Source organism: Paramormyrops kingsleyae, chromosome 15 (assembly GCF_048594095.1).
Source record: "Paramormyrops kingsleyae isolate MSU_618 chromosome 15, PKINGS_0.4, whole genome shotgun sequence".
Classification (NCBI taxonomy): Eukaryota; Metazoa; Chordata; class Actinopteri; order Osteoglossiformes; family Mormyridae; genus Paramormyrops; species Paramormyrops kingsleyae.
The window spans coordinates 16,276,824-16,297,470 of NC_132811.1; the positions used below are offsets into that span (position 1 = coordinate 16,276,824).

The following is a 20,647-nucleotide window of genomic DNA, read 5'->3' on the forward strand; positions in this document are numbered from 1 at the left end:
CCCTACCGTACGGCAGTGCGACCGTCCAAAGGTACCCTACCGTACGGCAGTGCGACCGTCCCATGGTACCCTACCGTACGTCAGTGCGACCGTCCCATGGTACCCTACCGTACGGAAGTGGGGCCGTCCCAAAGTACCCTACCGTACGTCAGTGCGACCGTCCCAAGGTACCCTACCGTACGGCAGTGGGACCGTCCCAAAGTACCCTACTGTACGGCAGTGTGATCATCCCAGCCTCACATCCATCTCCCAGCCTCGTTCTCACACATAAGTCAGTGTGATTACCGTCCCCAGGCATATGTCCACTTTGACGTATGACCTGTCTGTCAGGAAGGAGCCCAGCTGTAAGTGGGGACAGTCTGTACTGGTAATTGCCCAAACCCAACACCTCATTTTCCCATCCATTTATGTATTTTTTAAATCTCCACTCTGGAGGTTTGTTAGCCAAAGGTGCTTGCGATTATGTAAAACCCATAATAATCTTATAGTCGCAGGTAAATGACACCTTTCAAAAAGCCTGGTATTAATGTAACAATAGAGCCAGACCTTGCTGACAGTGAAAGCCAGCCTGCTCTCAGACTGACATCTGTAGGTAACACAAGTCAAGCCCTCATTCACTTTAGGATGTGAAATTGACAGTTTTATAAAATATTAAGCAGTTGCAATGTTTTGTGAAAAGATTGGGCCTTGTTCAAGCACCTAATAGTGACGTGTATATTCTGCCAGGATTTGAACCCACAACCTTCTCGACAAAGATCCCTAACCTGATCTGAGCTTCACAGTGTCCCCTAGTAATAACCAAAAGTACAGTAAATATGAAATTTAATATAAATTACCTCATATACTCATGTAATGTTCTGGGTTTTATACATGTTTTATAATTCGCCTCACCAAGAACATGAACAACAAATGCATCACCATTAAACAATACACTAAAATATATACAGCACATGCAGACATTCAGAAAAACACTACATATATTTTGCTATATTGCTTATATGCAAGGAGTGGCTCAGTGATTATCAATATTGCCTAATACCTCTTAGATCAGGGCTCAAGTTTCTGCCCCAGCTTCACATTTGTGGAGTTTGTATGTTCTCCCTGTGTTGTTGTGGCATTTCGTCTGGGTTCACCAAGTTCCTCTCATAGTCCAAAGACACGCTAAGGTGATTGGACTTTTCAAATTCCCCATTGGTATGAATTTGTCTGTAAGTTGTATATACCCCCAATCGAGATTGGTGCCCTGTCCCGGGTTATTCCCTGCCTTGTGCCTGCCCCCCCCCCCCATGGATTCCCCATGGTAAACTTTACAGTGACCCCCTGCCATGATGGAGCAGGTATGGAAAATGGATGGATGGATGGATAGATATCTGCATTGTATATTTTCTGTATGTGTGTCATTTTGCTGAATTTAAAGTTTGGAGGGGAGGAAACTGCACACCCTCTTGTCTGTGACAGACTGGATGAAGAATTCAGGAATGTGAGCGTTCTTCCAGCAAGACCTCAGAGGCATGGAGTACAGGTCAGAAAAAACTGACCTTGAGCCAGTGTGATCTCTGCATTAGCGCTTCCATGGACATATTTTCCCTGCCGTTTCCAGTGGTTCCTGGTGGACATAGTTTCCAAAATAATTTACATTCTGCTGTTGCTATGAGAAAATAACAAAGTGAAGTAGCATATGAGGGCAGCCTGGGTTTCATTAGTGTCGGCGTTGGTGTGAAGCACGGTAAATGTCAATTGCTTAAATATCTCTCTGGCAGCAGTCGGTAATGGAAAAGTTTTGATTGTTTTAACATTTTTTTCAACAAAATATTGACTGGTATACAGTATATAAAATAATTCAGTTCTTTAGGCAATACTGACTGAAAATATAATTAAACTTAAATTCTTTTGTATACTTGACAGTTTGTATAGTGTTTTGCACTTCTGCATAATCCATCCATCCATCCATCCATCCTCTAACTGCTTATCCTGATCAATTTCACCCGGGGGGCTGGAGCCTATCCCAGGCAGGACAGGGTACACAGGGTGGGATGCCGGTCCATCACAGGCTACATGTTTACACACACAATTGTACTATTTGCATGTGTGTAGACTGCGACAAGGAACCAGAAAATCTAGAGGAAATCCAATTAACACAAAATGCACGCAGAGGAGGTGGGATTTGATCGGCCCTATACCTAAAGGCGGGGAAACAGTGCTAGGTATTGCGAAACTCCAATTATTATTATTATTGTTATTATTATTAACATTATTATTATTAACAACAACAATAATAATTGAGTACAACAGAGGTTTGCCGTGATTGGTCGACCAGTCGGCTTCTTAATGAGGACCTTATGCTGGGCATGTGGAATTCTGGGATTTCGGAGTCTTCCCGAGAATGTGCAGAATGTGGAGTTTTTCAGTCGGACTCTCTTACATCTTACATCAGCTGCACGCAGCCTCGGACGGAGTCGGAGAGAAGCCCGGCGTCGCGTTACCTGCCGCTCGCTGTCACTCAGCCTGGATTACGGACTTTCCTGGACAAATGGTTTGATTGCGAAAACGCTGACAAAAGTAAGCATTTCTCTCCTATAAGTAAAATATCGTTTACTAAAACGGGCAGACCACTCTTTGAGGAAAGCAAGTAAGATGTTATGTGCAATTATTGTTTAAAGAAGGGGGTTTTCTGCGCTTCTCACTAGTGTTAATTCCCAATAAAATGTTTTTAATGTCCGCTTTCTGCGTCTTTCGGACGTGCATTTTCTGAAATGCTCCTTATTACAAGTTTTGCCACCTTTTCTTGTTTGCATGGCAGCCGAAAATAGAGGATATCGGATTCCACTTAAAGTTTGTAGTAGCTGGATCGGCAAAATGGAAACATTCAGCAAAATCATGCATTCGGTACAAACGATTGATATCCTCTTGGTAACTTAGTTCGCGCACTTTCGGAAACAAAATATATTGAAATACCTGGACTTAAATATTGTGCATACAATCTAAAAGCTTGGTGGCAGTATTTATGCGGTAAGAAGTTGGAGTAGACTACGTTTCATACGTATGCTACTCTTAAGTAGAGTTCCTAAAAGTAAATGCTAAGCAATTGTAGCAGTTTTTAAAAGTACGCTTTTGTTTTAAAAACGAATGTTAATTTATGTTACTTTCGGCCTTTTGTGGAAATATTTTCTTTTACAGTCCTTTCCACGGAAAAGAGTTAGCTGTTAGACTAAGGGTGGTAAATCCTAAATTAAATGAAATATGATCAGTTGCATATAAAAAGTCTGGGGGGAAAATAATACATTTACCTAGAATCATCACATACGACAGGGCAAGCCATTGCTTTTTATTTATTAAACAGGGATAGCAACCTTAAGGAGTCTGTGACCCACGTAATGGATTGAATAAATGGCATTTACACATATATGGTCACACTTTCAAAGGGGATCTTGGGATCTTCCCTTTTATAATTAACAAACGCTTATGTCAGCAGTTAGGATTACAAGGTCCAGACACGGGGTACGTCGTGCATTCATGTGAAATCAAACCAGAGCTGAACGATTGGATGTAAATAATTCCGTACCTCTCTTTACCACCGTGTTGTCTGTCCTGTGATAAATGTTGCACTGGGGGGTAGGAACGTAATTTTGTTTCACTGGTCTAGTAGGCCTTAATTTGCTGTACTTGACTCTAATGTTTAGGGGTTTATTGTGGGCCTTTTCATACAAGAGGTTTTTCAGGATGTTATTTATGAGACAAAATATAAAAGTAGGCTATGGTTCATATAGCGGCGATTCTGGTTGGGAGCAAAGCCCAAACTAAAAGGAAGCCTAGCAGCAACTGTCGTCATTTTCTTTCCCATTAATTTCCAATTTTTTTTCAATATGATTTTTGATCTTCATGGTGTCTCTTTAACATAACCAAAATTTCTTAAAACGTGATCAAGTTGCATGTTTCCATGTTTCAGTACATTCAGTTGCACCATGTTTTGAAGTGACCAAAATGTACAGCTTGGACACCCCCATTGACATTTGTGAACCATTGGGCTGTAGGTCCTGGGGGGGGGGGGGGGGGGTGCTGGAACCTAATAAGTCTCTCTCTCTCTCTCTCTCGCCCTCTCTCTCCACATGGATGTGCTGCTCCATAGACAAACCACATATTTATGTGCCCCAGGGAATCAGCTATCTTGTGGTTTTTAACTTCAGCAATGAAAGATGCGTTTGTTTGTTTTTAATTAAAGAAGGGACAGAATCTTATCTTAGTTAATCTTAGAATTTCCTGATGAAATGGTCTCTTTTAGCATGTCTGAAGCTGACTTATGTTCTTTGATCTTAAAAACACTCTTATGCTAATTGATTTCTGTGTCATTAATGTTCAGTTATACAGTGGATCTGTAACATGGTAATAGTTTCAGATATTCATTTTACAGCCTGTTAATTGTGAGTTGCCAAGTCTTGTGACTACTTCTAACTGTTACTTAAGTAGTAAATTAAAGATACATGGTTAATTGGGAACATAACATCATCTTTTTAAACAGCTGCTCTTCCTCTGTGTCTGTGGAGAAAAGTTACTGTCTTGTGCAAAACATCCTCATTGTTTGTGTATGGTGGGTATATTGCATTAAAAAACGGCTTGTGATGTAGTCCAGTGAACAGGAAGTGTTGTCATTAGCACAGCCTTACTCCAGCTGGCTGTATAATTTCCTATATCCCAGTTTCAGTCGTCATGAACCCATTTTCTCATGAACCATTTTTCCTGCTTTGGTCTTCAAGGCCCGCTCACTCCTTTCCAAAATGATGACGTCAGAGTTTGTTTCTTGTGGCAGATTGTATAATTTCACATGTTTTTGCTTTCTCTGGATGTTCTAATATCATTCTCCAAAAGGTAATTTTGAGCCAGAATATTTCCATAAAACTGCAAGCAAGTATTGCAAAGCCAAGTTCACATTTATTTATTTACCAGATGCTTTTGTCCAAAGCGGCGTAGAATTGAAAAAGCAGGATGAGCCCGTCCCTGGCGACCACGGGATTTAAACTGGCCGCTGTGCGATCGCAGGCCCAGAAGCCTTAACCTACAAAGCCACACGCAGTTCCCCAGTTAAAACTTAAAACTGACTCTGCAGAAACTCATACCTCCAGTATTCCTGTGTTGCACATCCTTCATATGCTGACAGATTGATTTAGCTGATTGGATTCTGGACCATAAGCAAAACATTTTAAATGCATCTTCCTAGGTTTTAATCCACACTTCACCTAAAGAACCAGGCATTTGCATCTCAGTGATATGGAAGCTTTGATGAAACTTTATGATGTTACATAGTTTAAGCAGTAGCTTTAAATGGGGAAAAAATAAAGTTTTTGATGGTTTTAATGTTTTGTTTCCATTTCAAGTGTGATTTGAGTTTTGATCTGGCATGGACTGGCACCAGCAATGGTGTTGAAACCATTTTCAGAAGTAACTGCATATAAAAATTGGCTACTGGTTATTTAATAATATAACCTGTTTGAACTAGAAGCAACTGTGGTCTCTCGTTCCCATTAATTTCCAGTCCGTTAAAAAATCGATTCTTAATCTTTGTAGTGTTTCTTTAACATCTGTGGTAAAAGCACCAGAATTTATTCAAATGTGATCAAGTTGCTGATTCAATCAGTTGATGAACATGCGTAATTGGTGACATGAGACGGCTGCATGTGTGAATTAAATATTAAAGACTTGATACGAGAGTGTAAATTATGAGCCGAGATGCCTTTTAAATCACAGTGTGTCACTGTGGAACAAGGGGAGTGTAAGTTTGTGTGGGACAATAGTATGCAGAGCTGTTCGGTCATTCCTGTCTGTGCCAGGAATTCGAAGGTTGTTGGTTTAAATGCAAGGAGTGATTCTGCTCCGTTGTGCCCTTGAGCAAGGCCCTTAACCTTCAACTGCTTTGTCCTGGGTATGACGTTAATCTACGTCCAGGGAAAATTTGGGGGTTGGTGGCAGGATTGGCACTCCAGCCTCTGCAAAAACCTCACACTGTTCTGTTCCCCCCAAATAAGTGGTGCTGAGGTCTCACACGTCTGTGCTCGGGTTCTCATCCCTGTGGTGATTCGTCATGTGGTGTTTGCAGCAACACATTGTATCAGCGAAAGCTCCTTACCTCTTCCTCCTAGTATATGCATATTTATATACTCACCCCAAGGCACCTAAAGTGTCGCTATTCTGAAATTTTAACATTTAGTGACACATGTAGTAATGTCGCATTAATTAATGCAAAAATTGCAATGCTACATTATAATGTGGCGGCTGTTTGTTCCTTCGTCTTTAAATATAATCTGCAGAGCTTCGACACCCTTTGTAGCATCAAACACTAATCCATTTTTAACACCTCAGCCTTTCTGCCGGTTCCCTTGTTTATTCATAGCGTGCCTCGTGCTGTTGGCAGTACAAGTCTCACATTGTTAGTGAATGTTATGGTGAAATTCACCTGCGAATGGCTTGACCGCTATGTGGCCCCCACCCTATTTTGAGCAATTACTCGAGTCTCGTTCATGACCCGCTGACCGCAAAAAGCCGGAGAATGTTCCCTGGTTTTTTCCACACGGTTAAAGACATCGCAAGTATGTGTGGCAGGTATTTGCTCTCAGGGCAAGGCCTTTAACACAGGTTTGCTTACTATTGCTTTTAAAATTTTGTTAGTTTTAATATGTCACTTTTAAAATCAGGAACTGGCCTACATATCGATGTTTTTAATGGTAATCATTGCAGGATTCTTGAAGTCATACCGGGTGGTAACATTTCACTTGACAAGACACACATACTTGTTCATAATTTGTTCTTCAGTAATGAGTTATGACTAAATATATTTGCTACTTGATGAAAAGATGTTATTCAGTACTTGTTCCTTCAGTAGTTAATTAGTAGTTTCTTCAGTAGTTCACAAAATTGACAGATATAGTAACAAATATAGTAACTGCTTGAGATAAAATATGCATCACAATTTATTAATGATGAATTAACATGAGATCAGTATGTAAGATTTCATTTTTGGTTATTTAATACATAAATAATAATGTAATACTACACTATTGTCCAGTGTTACATGCTGCAATATTAATTGGTTCATTTTCCATTTTTCAGTTTTAACAGGATTGTTAACTAGTCTCTAGGCTGTGGCCCTTCATGCTGGGATGTCACCTGCAAATGATTCTGCTTGTTTTCTCAGCCTGAAGTCAAGTCAACAGCCCAAAAAAATTAATCTCTAGTCTAGCCAAACCTTATCGCCCCCATTATCACCTCAAACGGTTTCGGCGAAGGAAATGAAAACGTGTATAAAATGAGTGGTTGGAGCTGGAAGACGTGTGTCAGATCAGCATTCACTACAGAGCAGCCTTGTGACAGGTCTGTGAATCACTGTGGGTGTCTATTGTCTAACGTTTTGTGCACCTGATGCCCGAACATGAGTATACACAGAAGAGCTGGGTGGCACGGCTTCTGTTTTTAGCCCAGAATTCCCTTCCCTCCCAAAACGATTACCGCCTAACCGTCATAAACAATCCCACATGGGACATTCCGGTAAATAATTCTCAGATGCCACCTTGGTCTCTGTTTTAATGGATTAAACCCTGGAACAGTAGAGCAGTGTCTCTGGTCTAGGGGTCACAGTTAATGCTTTAGCTTAATGCTAGTTTCTGTTATTTTTAGGACTCAGGAGAGGTGGGAGTGCAGGTTCAGGCACGGGGAAGGAAGAATGACTACGTGTTGCTGAGAGAGATCCGTGATGTCAAAATGAAACGAGGCACGGCTAACACTTCCGTAAGGTGTAAGAATGAATAAATACAAAAAAAACTGTTTTGTTTTGTGTCAATGCGGTGATGTGGAAATTTTCTGTCCACAAACTGCTCCTAATTCTCAGGGCCGGGTTATAGTCAGCGGAGCAGTTTTCAATGATGGTAGTGAGTAAATGGGGGCTTTTTTGTGCCTCAAGGTAGGTCTGCTGTATAGTACAGTATGATATTTAACAGATTCACAGTGCAGTGTACATATTTCTGTAATAAGTGCTGTTGAGTTTAGAATATTAAAACCTATTTGAATATTAACACGTAACTTTTTTTGACAAAATGACAGAATTATGTCGACAGTTCAGAATTAATGTTGTCAGGAAACTGCATGACTGCATTTGTTTGGTTTCTCGGTCCTGATCCTTTAAAAAAGAAAAAAGTGTGTATATCTGTGTATTAGGATAATAAGCTGCAGTGCTTCCCAGTCCGGTCCTTGGGGACCCACAGACAGTCCATGTTTTTGCTTTAACATGAGTTTTGCTTGGAGCAAAAACATGGACTGTCTGACCGGGACCTTGGACGGAACAAAACCTCGGACCGGCTGTTGATCCCCCCGAGGACTGGACTGGGAAACATTGATCTACTGTTTTACGTCCGTACTTTTGAATTGGAGAGCATATTTGTAGTGGTTGCTTTTGAGGGAGGCATTCTTCATTTCGGCCGGCATTGTCTTAGTCACGCATGATTTAAGTACGTTTTGCTTTTTTGAGGGTATCAGATATTTTCTTCGTAGGTCTTTTTGATGAGTGGAGACTCTCTCCTCGCAGGTAGATCGACGTAACTCTCTGGCAAGAGCGGTGGCTGCAGTTTCTTTTTTTTTTCATTACTTTTTATGTTTTTTCCTTCTAGTTAATGCTGTCACCCCGAACAGCGCGTTTTACTGTGGTGCATTTAATAGAAGTGGTGTTTATCTGTGTAAGCTGGGGCCAGAGCTAACACCATATTAATGCCAACTTCATCAACAAAAATGCTTTGTGTCCAGTTATAGATGAGATGTCCACTTTCATGATGTTCACATATTTCACAATTTAAATATACTAATCCACCAATAAATGGATTGAAATTCAAGCAGGATGTCGGGCTAATCCCAGTTTTCAGTTTAAATTTTTTTCATTTCAGAAAACCGAAATAGAAACTGTTCTTTATCCATTTAGTGTGTGATTAAAATAATTGCAACAAAATAGCCCTAAATAGTTTTGCGATTGGGTAACTGAGTGTTTTTATACCTATAAAATTACAGCTGAATAATTAATTTGCACTGTTGGCCTGATTCTTGTATCTTTGTATTGGCTAAGAGGGAATATTGATTAATTGCACCTGGAGGTGATTATAAAAGCGTTTATTTCAAACAGCACGGCCCCTGACACCTTGTACCTGTACAATACTGACTTGTCCCTACTGCGTAATTACATCCACCCTTATTTCACACTTTCCCAGATGACACAAATTACCCAAAATGCACTCAAATTGTTCCGCACAGCATCTTTTTATGAGTCTGCTAACGTTGAATTTTCTCTGAATTTTATACGCATCTGTTCACTTTGCCACCTGCTTCCAGTTATGGCCGTTGGGTTTTTGTTTTGGAGTTTATGCATCCCCAAAAAAGAGACTATCTGCAGTGCGTGTTAAGGCCAGAAGGAGGGGGGGGGGGAGGGAGGAATCAAAAGCACATGTTTCACTATAGGGTGTCTGTGCGTTAATATGTCTTGGAGCTTGTGTCGTGAGCTTAGATACAGTGAGCAGAATGCTGTGAGCTTAGATACAGTGAGCAGAATGCTGTGAGCTTAGATACAGCCCCAGTAAAATGCACCCTGAGACGATGCTGTGCTGGCAATCATTTTCCCAGCTTTCGTGGGATTGTTTAAATAGTCTTGGGGTAGAAGAGATCAGTCTGTGGTTTCCTTTTTAAAGACCTTTAAAAGTCTAATGGATGATTAGGTGTTGTGGTTTTGATTGAGATTTTTCAGTATACGGATTGTGTACTGCTGCGTTTGGCAGAGAATTGTGGGTGCCTAACACAAGCTGAACTTGATGAAATGCTTAATTTCAGTCTTACCATTTCAGTCTGACACAGATATTGCTGAATTGTAACACTTGCCTTGTGTAGGACGGCAGACAGAAACAGAATGTCAGAGGGATGGGGAAAAAGGAACCGAGACGAAAGTAGTGGAAAAGAGAAAAACCGGAAGAAGAGAGAGGGTCACCAAGAGCAGTATGGATGTTGGGTTGCAGTTGTAGGCTGGGCATCAGCGACTGGAAATGTTACTGGTGGCACTGTGTACTTTAAGTATTGTGATAACCCTCTGAGTGACAGTGGTGCTGTGTGCTGCCCTGGGGGGATGTTACTGGTGGCACTGTAGCCCTGAGCATGGATGGCATGACAAAGCCCCCTTGACCTCACAGTGAGCTGAAGGAGTGATCACGTGACTTTGTCCCACCCTGGGCTGTCGACCCCCCTGTTTTTAGTAAGTTATCTTGTTAATGAAGTAGCTCAGTACTGCTACTGCCTCACAGGTCCAGGGTTTCAGGCTGAGATATGCAGCCAGCTCAGCCTGCATGGAGTTAATAGGCGTTGGGCTGCATGGGATACGCCTGAGGAAATGTGAGTATATCATGTCCTGGGAATATGGAGCCCTGTCTTCCATGCTCGCCATAAGCTTCCTGCAATATTCATACCTTATCATTTGTTTCTCTGTAGTCTCGCAAACGTGTGATCTCTGTGCTGTTACTGTTGTCATTTAATATTAAGTTACTGACTAATGATGTCTAAATGTTTTGGGTTTTTTTCTGTCTTAACGTGTGTTGTGCTACTATTTTCCTCTGTCTGTCTGTCTGTCAAGCACGCATTTGTTCATGCGGTGCCTGAATTTGTATGTGTGGTCCATGCTAATCCCTAAGCCCTTTCTCCCTAATAGTACTGAAAGTTGTGTGAATAGGTACCACTTTAACAGATTCTTTTTTTGAGGTTTTTCATATTTCGCTTGGCATCAGAGAAATCGGTCCCCATAATAATGGTAGATTCCTCTCGGCCCTTTATGGGAATAGTGGTCTAACCACACCTCAAATTCACGCCGACGCTCCAACTTTTCCCCAGTTAACGAGCAGACGCCGGTCGGCCGTTAGTGCGAAGCTGACACTAATCGTGCTCAGGTGACAGATTTAATGTGCTAAAGTAACCTATTCAATGTTTTAATCATTAAAGCAGAAATCTGAGAAATCCATTATATAACTGAAATGGAAGACAATGGTGACACTTCAGTGGGTGAACAGACGCTGGCGATTTTGTCTGTTTTGTCTGGGGACATCAAGCAGAGCATCCATAATTATAAAATGTTTACCCACATGCTGTACTAATAGGAGGGATATTCTTTGTATGCCAAAGCCGTTGTATTTCAGAGTCAGATACTGCAGGATAGAGTGCATGTTTAGTTTGTGTTCCATGAATTTCCAGTAAGAGTGCCCCCCCCCACCGCCAATTTGATTAACTCGGTGATGACCCCTGACCTTTGTTTGAGACGGAGGAGCGGAGCTCTGTGCCGGTCACCAGCTTGGCTCTGCCTCGTCTTGACATCTCGAAAGTCTGTGAAAGTGATGTGTGAAGGGGCTTGGAAAAGGGAGCTTTGGAAGCCAGTCCTGTCATAAGCACAGGGGAGAACAACCAGAAAATTGTATGTTACTTTCCACGCTTCCCAGTCGCTACAATATGCTAAGGGGAAAAAAAAAGAGACGACGTTTTGGCAACTTTATTTCACAATCGTATCCTCGTGGGAATGCGTTTCTGCTGCAGTGTTGGTTGAAGTGGAATATTTATAATTGCAATAAAAACGGCTTTATATGCTTGTTGATTTGTTTGCATGCCCATATTGAATCACATTGAAAAAGACTACATATAATTGCATTTTTTAATTAGATGAGCCTTTTTGCTGCGCCATAAGGACTTGAGTTCAGGCTTCTCTGTAGAACTTTCCTAAAATGAGCTGGAGAGTGGTTTCGATGGATTTCTCAGACGGAACTAAGGGAATTAGACTCCAACTGTCAAGGTCTCAAAGCAAATTAATTTCCAGTACTGGTGCTCAGCAGCGTTCCTTTGAATTAAAACCAGTCTCTGATTTCCGTTTCTCTTCCTAGAAATCCCATTAATTTTCTGGATTCAGATTTATGAAATGTAATTATTTGGATTTTGCATGGCAAAATTTGAGTTATGCTCTGTCAGTAGGATTGCACATGGAAAAAACCCAGATGACCAAGGCTTTCAGATATTTTTAAAGGCAGGGGAAAATACAGGTCACTTCCTGACCTTTGGCCGTTAGGCCGGTGTCTATTTAAAACGTAATTACAGTGCAGTGAAACCCCAGACATTCTGAAAACATTTAGCCGATTGATTTAAATACTGTGAATGCGACAAATCAAATCCAAAGTATTTGGATTCATATGGGAATAATTGAATTTTAGATTTAGCCCCCACTTAAAATGACAAAATTGGTAAAGTACTGCAAGACTGTTTACATACTGTAAATAGTCTGGAATATACACTGTACATAACTTTGGTTGGCTTCAGCTTGGCTTTGTAACATTACCCGTCTAAACTTCATGGATATTTACCGGTTTATGGATTTTTGTTGTGCAGTGTGGACTAAGCTAAAGATTAGATACCTGTTTAGCTGCTGCTTGCTTACTAAGCATGAAATTGGTTTGACGTTATAGGGTACAGTATGTGTATGACCAGAAATAGCAGGCTTTGTTGGGACTGTTACTTCTTGTATCGGCTATTTCCTTATTGGGAATGAATAACGTATTCCATTCATCCATTTCCACTAGCTTAGCTCAAGAGGACAAGCACTACATGTACAATTTCACAGTCCGTTCATAAAGACCTCCCTTTCGTCTGACTTTTTCAGGTTTTCTTCCCTTCAGACCTTGAGGATTGCACGCAGTTGGCACAGGGCTGCGTTAATTGCATGACTTCGTAAAATGGGGCAGGCACCAAAAAACAATCAACAATCAAAGCACACCGAAATATTTGTATTGCTTATTTTGAAAAGGGGTGATATTTCAACATGCAAAGCCGTCTTTGGTACAGAAATAGTTGGGCTGGCATTTTCCTGTCGTGTGTGTCAGTTGAATGGAGTGAGTCCCTTTTGCCGACGTTCCAGTGTGACTTGATACCTAGGGGACTGAGGAGCTCCTGTAGCTGGGCCAGGCAGTTCTTGTTTTTTTTGGGGCCGCTTCTCGACTACTGCTGGACGAGTTCGGAAGTATGCGATGAAACGTTACCTTCTCGCCATATCAGAAAAATAGATGCGTGCGGTTTGTTTTTTCTCATATGCCGGAGCTTCAAAAACCAAAACGAATACGTTTTTGCCCGGAGTTTCTAAATGCATGAACACCGACCTTTCATAACTTCTTTGCAGAACCTTAAAGAAATACCCCGGACATTATACATGAATGTAAAACGAAATGAAGCCAACCTTCATGTTTCTGGATATTGTCAGGTATGTTTGCACAATGTTTAGCTTTCCTGAATGTTGAACTCTTTCTGTAGATACTCTGTATTTTTAATTTTGTATTACCTCATCAGAAACCATGTAGGCTGTCTGCCAGTAAACCTAAAATCCTCTGGTTTATGTCACGACCAAATCCATCCCAGATTTTTTTTTCCCTATGCTGGATGACATGGGGTTTAGCCTGTGGGGTGTAGTATAATATATTAAGTTTGGGGATTTGATGTAGCTGCCCCCCCCCCTAAATCGTGCGAAAAGTTGTCCACAGTATTTCTGAGATGTCTAACTGTAGAATGATGAAGAATCGAATAAAAATACTTCAAAAATCTTTGTCTGCATCTCATCACCGAAGACAGTAAACCCTTTCTTATAACTTTCAAAGAACAGTTGTTTTTTATTTTTTTGTAGCTTTGTGTTAGTGTAGCAGAATTCTGTATTTAATGGCCTTTTGTATTAATTTATTTTTGAAATGATGAATTTTAACCCATGAAATCAAGGCAACTAGAGAAAAAGCTATCTGTGCATGGATTAGGAGGGCTGCTCTTACTCGAGGATACCCAAGGTATTCTAATTTCTGGTGCTATAAGCCTTCTAAGCTGTTAGACCAAAGTTATTACCATAATAACCATTAAGGAATGTTTTGTACAGGCAGCGTTAATGTTGCATAGAAGCAGCTCCGTCTGCCTCGGGTACCTTAGCTATTCCAAGGAGAGGTGATTTGAAATGCCGTTCCTGCTCACAATTTTAAGGATCTCTCCATCCTTTTCCAATTATGCTTATCCAGTACAGCAAGGGTAGGCACCTCTGATCCCGGAGTGCCGGCGTCCAGCAGGTTTTCTATCATACCTTGTCTCTGATGAACCAGACCTGATCTTAGGCACACAGTATCTTATCAGGTAGGATAGCAAAGCTGCAGCTCATTATTATAGACCTTATGCAGATAGAGAGCCCCCTCCAGGCTAAGACCTGCACTGCATGCTTAATGTTTTACAGTGATTTTCTTGGCTTCTGCTTGGTATGTTTTTTGTACACAGTAACTGGTATATAATACAGGTGTGTTCTGGTCACACATATGCAGGGGTCTTGAGAGCTCCTTTCAGTGTGAGGACAGGCATAAATATTATGCAGAGAATGTGGACTTGGGAAAAGTGTGGTATGACTTTACTTTTTGGCAGTTTCCTTTCTGTTATTTATTGATTCTGAAATAATGAAGTGTGAAAGAAATGTATTCATTTTTGAGTGCATTTTTCTTTTTTCCTTTTTTCTCTTTTCCAATCCTGCAACAGATGACTGGGTCTCACGTACTCGTGAGTGATGTAGTGCACTGGCAGGTGATGTGCACGCGTGCTTGTCCGCGTACTTTCTGCCCGAAGCCTTTTACTGTCTTTGCACATTACCGGTCAAAACCATGCTTTGCTGACCCAGCTCTCTCACTTGGACGACGCCCGTGATAAAAGCATCTGAAAATTAGTGTAAAATAAAATGCTGTGCAGCTTTTGTCGGTGCTGCGTGATGTGATGTGATAACAACAACAACAACAACAACAACAACAAACAAATTTATTTTTGTATAGCGCATTCACAACATTACATTGTCTCAAAGCGCTTTACAGCATCCCCACCCATAGGCGACAGTGGCAAGGAAAAACTCCCTAGAAGGAAGAAACCTTGGGAGGGACCAGACTCAAAGGGGGAGCCCATCATCCAGGGGCCGGCAGGGAGAGTCAAATACAGTTAAATCTGAGACACAAAAGGTGAGCAGGGGGGAGATGGCAAGTTGGACAGCCAGGGCTGCATAAACCTTTCATGGGAGTCCGTCCCGTCCAGCTACCAGGGAGAGCTTGGCATGCAACACAGCCGTGTTGTGAAAAACGTGACATCTGATCCTCCGTAAGCCGTAAACAAGCAGCCCTCTGCTTGCATAAAACCAATCACATACCCCTCAAAAAATCACATACCCATCAAAAAATCACATACCCATCAAAAACTCTAAATATCGTAACACAGACAATCACAACCGAGGCCGTCTGTGTTTGGGATGACAGGCCTCATACTGAGAGGAGTACGTTAGGATTCGGATTCCATATTTGGGTTGCACTCTCTAATATCGCTTTACGCTTATAAAATGAAACTTAGGGCTTGCAGGTTCACAAATCCTCCACCCTGGATACCATCAGCTTTTGAGGTTATTTTAGGCTCCACCTCTGCATGCAGTTTCAAGCATCAACAGCCGCAAACCCGGCTCTTCTTGCCTTTGGCATTATCCAATAAGACCCTGAAGGATAACCTACGTCTCAACTGTTCTGTTTTTCTGTTCTTGGTGAGGTTCTCGCTGATGTGGTGTTTAAGCCGCATAGAGCCCCCATCTCAGCCTTAAGCGCCACCGAGATCCTGGTCTCCCACCAAATATGGGAACAGAGAACGTAGCGTAACAGGGCAGACAGGTTTCAAACAAATGGACCCGTTGCACTGGGTTCCTGTTGGTTCTGACCAACCCAGACCCGGTAATTAGGGGCTATGAAATAGGGGAGCAGCAGGACTTCCTGACGCTGTGAAGAAAAGTTTGGGTTAGCTTAAAATGACCCCCTAATCCTAATAAACAATGTGAGGTTATGTGTCAGTACCGTTGTTAAGCATCTGCTCTGCAATCTTATTTTCGACATACTTCAGCCTCTATAGGAAGCGCATTTGGACATGAAGGTGACATTGGTTTACATTATAAGATCCCCCTCTCAGTCATGAGGAGGGCTGTGTTTGGCCAGAGATGAAAACTAGAGAGAAAAAACCCCCCAATGCTGCTCTTCAGATTTCTCCGCAGAGTCCTGTGGCTACTGTTGTGTGTTTAACCGGTGGCTTGAACTTACCCAGCAGTCCAGGACAGGGATGTGAGCGTGGTGGTGAACCTTTGCTCTATCAACGAACTCCGTTTGTTAGTCACCATCCTGAAAGTACTTGAAGATATTGAAAAGAAGTATTAATACTATTTATAATCGTAAAAAAAATATTGTTACTACAAAAATGATTGCCATATTTATTTTTCACCTTTATATTTCAACAATATTTTTGTATATAGTGAGGAACAAATGTTAAGATGCTTTTGCAAAAAATATTTGATTTATAGGATTATGCACAAGTTTAAAAGACATTTTTAATGAGCTTTTCTTACTACTTTGGCTCATCCATGCCAAACTCCTCACCCAAAATACATTCGTAAAAGAGTTGACCTCCAGATAAATGCTTTTGTTTTATGACCAGTTTGCAAATACAGGTTGATTCAAATGTACCATATAACACTGCTTGGAAGGATAACCAACCTTCATCTTTCATACGTCTTTCATAAATCCTATAAAATCCCCAGTAGTCGAGGAAGATAATCTGAAACAGAAACAGTCGTTCTTGTCTTTATTAAACAAAACATTTCTGTAACAAAAGGGTCAGTGTACAGAAATGAATGAGCCTTTCATTTCTGAGTTATTGCACTTCCTTTATCTGCCGTGAAACCAAACATTTCCTCTAGTTACTGAGCGGACATGAGCATCTCTGAGCATTTTTTTTTTCTTTCTTCCTCTTCTGTTCCAGCGTTATGCTTGGGCTCAGTCTGCTTTGAGTCTTTCCAACATTTCTGTTGTTTTGAGGTATGACCTTTGACCTAACATTTGCAAAGACACACAATTTCTTGCCTTTAATCCATTCTTTGGTAGATTTTTTTCAGAGTGTTTAGACTGACTGTCATGCTACAGTTCCTATTACTGACAATTTCAGCTTGTAGGGCGTGATGTTCTCCTCCAGGATATTTCAGTTTCCCTGCATAATGGGAAATTACATTTATATGTTTTTAGCAGACACTTTTTACCCAAAGCTGCATGTAGTTGAGAAAACAGGGTCAGTCAGCATTTGAAGTTAAGTCTTGCTTATGGTGCCAATGGTGAAATCTCTACTCTACTAGCCATGCTACTGTCCTAAGCCCCTGAGCTACTCATCACCCCGGTGCTGTTGTCAGTAGGTTAGCATAGCAGCCCCAAAGCAGGACACTCCCACCATCACATTTGATAAAGCTTTCACCAGCTGTGATATCTTTGCTTGAATCCAAAGAGACAAAGACATCAGTTTTGGGCTTCTCTGTCCAGAAAGCATTCTTGTAAATATCTACTCAGTCATCCAAATGGTTGATTGTAAACTGAAGAGTATAGTGGTTAACTTCTGGCTAACCCCTTTGAGTTTCTGTCATATTACTTTGGTATGAGCCTTGCTGTCAGCAGCAATACGGGAGGCCCAGAGTTGCTTTGTTTTGCGGTCTTGAAGTTTCTTTGGACGTCCTGCATGGCACTTTTCCTTGTTGATCTGTTGGCTAATTTTGAAAGTGGAGTATAGTCTTGAATTTCTGGCTTGTTTGTCTTGCAGTGGACTGATAAATCCCAGAATGTTTTTCTCCAATGGTTTTAACCTTTTCCAAACAATTGAACCCTTCAATCTCTACCGAAGTCCTCTGAGGTCCTTTTAGGTCATGGTTTACACGAAACTCCATGAATAAGACCAAACTGACTAGGATTTTTACCTCTGTGTGAGAGAGAGCCATTAAAATTTGGACTTACTCTTTAATTTGATAAATTGGTACTTATTCACACACATTTGCATTGTTGACTGAACCTAATTCTTCCAGAATGTCTCCTCCATTGTATTTCCTGGGATAGACTTCAGGCCCATGATCCTGCACTGAATAAGCTGTTATGGAGTATGGGTGGGTGGGTAGATGGATGGATGTTGACTGAATTCACTTTGCACATATTTTTTAGGATAAAGTATTCTCTTTATTATATGCACCAGTTCATTTAAATGTAATATGTAACTTTTCCTTTTACAAAAATAAAGCAGAGTGATTCCCATAAACACGCAAGTTTGCAGCAGTTCTCACATAATTTTCCATTAATCCTCCGTATTGTTATATCCTTATGAGCAATTGTCAGCATTTTACAACAAACTTAATTTCTGTTCTCCCTTTTCTGAATTTTCAGCCTTTCTGTCCTGCATGTGGTAGGAATGAAGAATCTGGCTGAAATGAGGCACCATCTTCCTCTGCTTCTGCTCTTGCTTCTAGGAGCCGTGAGGACGCAAGTCAATCCCGGTAAGACAAAGACTCTCACCTTGGGCCTATTTTTGCTCTGTGAGTTAAAATGAACTTTCCCTGCACTTTCTTTGCGAATTATTCGCATGGAGCTCAGTGATGTTGCAACAAATATCTGTCAGATGGAGCAAGCCTAAGAATAAACACTTTTTTAATGCTAATTGCATGGGTGAACAAGGGTGTTTGCAATGTACCAAAGGAGAATCTGTGAAAAATTACCAGACGGTGTTTTAAAGGTTTGGAATCGTTGAAGGAATCCAAGTCGTTACAGGCTCTAGGAGATCTTTCCGTGCCGAAAGTCTGCGTGTCGTGTGATGCATTCACACGTGTGTTTTATGGAGAGGAAAGTGTGACGCAAATGTGAACGCCGGTTACATTTTACAAGATGACCGAACGGGCGAACAGGAATAGAACCTTTTGTGGAAAGTCCATGAAAAATGCTGCAGTTTTCAACTTTGAAATACGACAGAATATAGGTCTTGTAGCCTGTAAACTGAATTGCATCGAGTTGTTCCTTTACAATAAGGCAGGCCATTGAAAGTGTTTATCATCTTTGTAAAATTCACTTTGATTCAGTGTAGAAACAACAGGCTTAGAAATGCTACAGTTATAAAATATTATAGATACTTTGGGGGGCAGTAAGGCATTCAGAGTAACTTCCATTTTAACTAAAGCCTTACTGTGCCGAGCTGCAGCAAATCCACAATGTTCTTACATTTGAACAAACACTGAAGATGGTGCTGACTTAAAAAGCATCAGTCTATCTCGGAGCATAGGGTTAACTTCTCGTTAAAAATCGCAAACTATGGAAGATGCCAGAACTATGTTTATTAACGTTCCAATGTCATGAAACTGGACTAAAGTACTTATTTAAATTTGGCTCCGTTATTGTACAAAAAAACGGGAAATCGTCTGCTAGACTCATTTTTTGTATCCGTTATGAAATATGAGGCAATCATTCCCTATAGCAAATTCCCAAGAAGTATCTCCCTCTCTTTGTGTTCTGACATGAACTGCATTAAATACCTCTCCCCAGAATATATCTCCGGAGACCCACTGAATGTACCTGGAATTTAACTTAAAACCTTCCTGTCCTGCCTTTCTGCGCCTGACTCTTATTTAACAGCATCTCAGAAAACCTTCGACTTAGGCCTTGGAAAACAGTAAACCCGCCTATTGCAGCCGGCAGGACAGAGTCACACCACTGGAGAATCCATCAGCTGAGCTGTCCTTCACCCAGCGCCTCGTGTAGCATCTGCACAGTCAGGCACAGGCCTCCCGTTCTCTCATTCCTCGAGGCTTTGCAAGGGCTCGACCTTGGCCAGGGTTTATTATTACATGTACTGCGCCTACAATGGGCTCCTCGATCCGTCTGGAGTCTGCGGCTAATCCACGTCAGACATTTTGACAGCAGGAAAGTACATCAGAATTAGCCGGTTTGCGTGCATTTCTGGACAGTGCTCATGAACCCATAGAGGACAAACGGTCAGAGTTCAATAACTGAAATATCCTACAGTGCAAGAATTTACTGATTTAAATATGAGCTACATGAGATCACAATTGGCAAGGGTTTTCAGAATCACAGATTTAATACAGATTAATAGTTCATAGTTTTGAAGGTTTCTAAGGTTTGTGTGATTTTTGTCATATCTTGTGTTGGGAAAGATCTTCATGTACTGTAATATCAGTTTACATGTTATTTCTAAACTACAAAAAATGTTTTTCCATAGCAGGAAATGTGCATCACTGACTTAAGTAGCAGTGAGATTCTGAAGTACGCCAACTTTCCCCTGCTTAAAATTCCCAAGTACTGTAGGTACAACTGAGCCCTTACTCTTCTTTTTTATTTTAATCTTTTTCTGAAATGAATGTTAAGCCATCTGACCAGTGGGTGGGGAATTAGGGGACGAGGCAGTGGTGAAAACGGGCCCCCGCGGCCCCCGCCCAGCGTGTGGGAAGATAGCGTGGCCGATAAGTCTCCGTGGCGATGCATGGGGGTTGGAGACGGCGGTTAGATGGCAAACATCGCGGAACAAGAACGCCTTTCAGGGGGCAGGGGCATGGAAATATCAGGGTATGAGGGGGAAGGGGGGGGGCTTGGAGCTGGGAGTCCAGGCTTGGGTTTCTGCACGCCTGCCAGTGCGAGAGGGCCCCGCAATTCACCGAGCCGCCACGGCCTCGCACCCGAAGCGGCCTCCTTCCTCCCACAACGCACACCGATATTTT

At 41.5% G+C, this 20,647-nt stretch overlaps 1 protein-coding gene and 1 long non-coding RNA gene across 6 annotated transcripts in view; one reads left to right on the top strand and one right to left on the bottom strand.

The window, feature by feature from the left end:
* Positions 1-2,374: 2,374 nt before the first annotated feature.
* LOC111834876 (discoidin domain-containing receptor 2-like) overlaps positions 2,375-20,647 on the top strand; it is a 39,300-nt gene continuing 21,027 nt past the window's right edge. Inside the window, exons 1-3 of one of the 5 annotated variants that reach the window (XM_023794670.2) lie at positions 2,375-2,559; positions 7,663-7,780; positions 18,312-18,421. In XM_023794670.2, the coding sequence (XP_023650438.2) occupies positions 18,337-18,421 (85 nt within the window). In that variant the 5' untranslated portion in view covers positions 2,375-2,559; positions 7,663-7,780; positions 18,312-18,336. Of the gene's footprint in view, positions 2,560-7,662; positions 7,781-7,879; positions 7,946-12,954; positions 13,292-18,311; positions 18,422-20,647 lie in introns of those variants that run through there. The other 4 variants (XM_023794669.2, XM_023794668.2, XM_023794666.2 and 1 more) reach the window with 4 other exon arrangements.
* Positions 14,841-20,490, bottom strand: LOC111834878 (uncharacterized). Its single transcript, XR_002836091.2, has 3 exons — positions 16,614-20,490; positions 16,164-16,250; positions 14,841-15,848 (listed from the first exon to the last, which is right to left on the bottom strand). It is a non-coding gene; the product is annotated as an uncharacterized lncRNA (long non-coding RNA).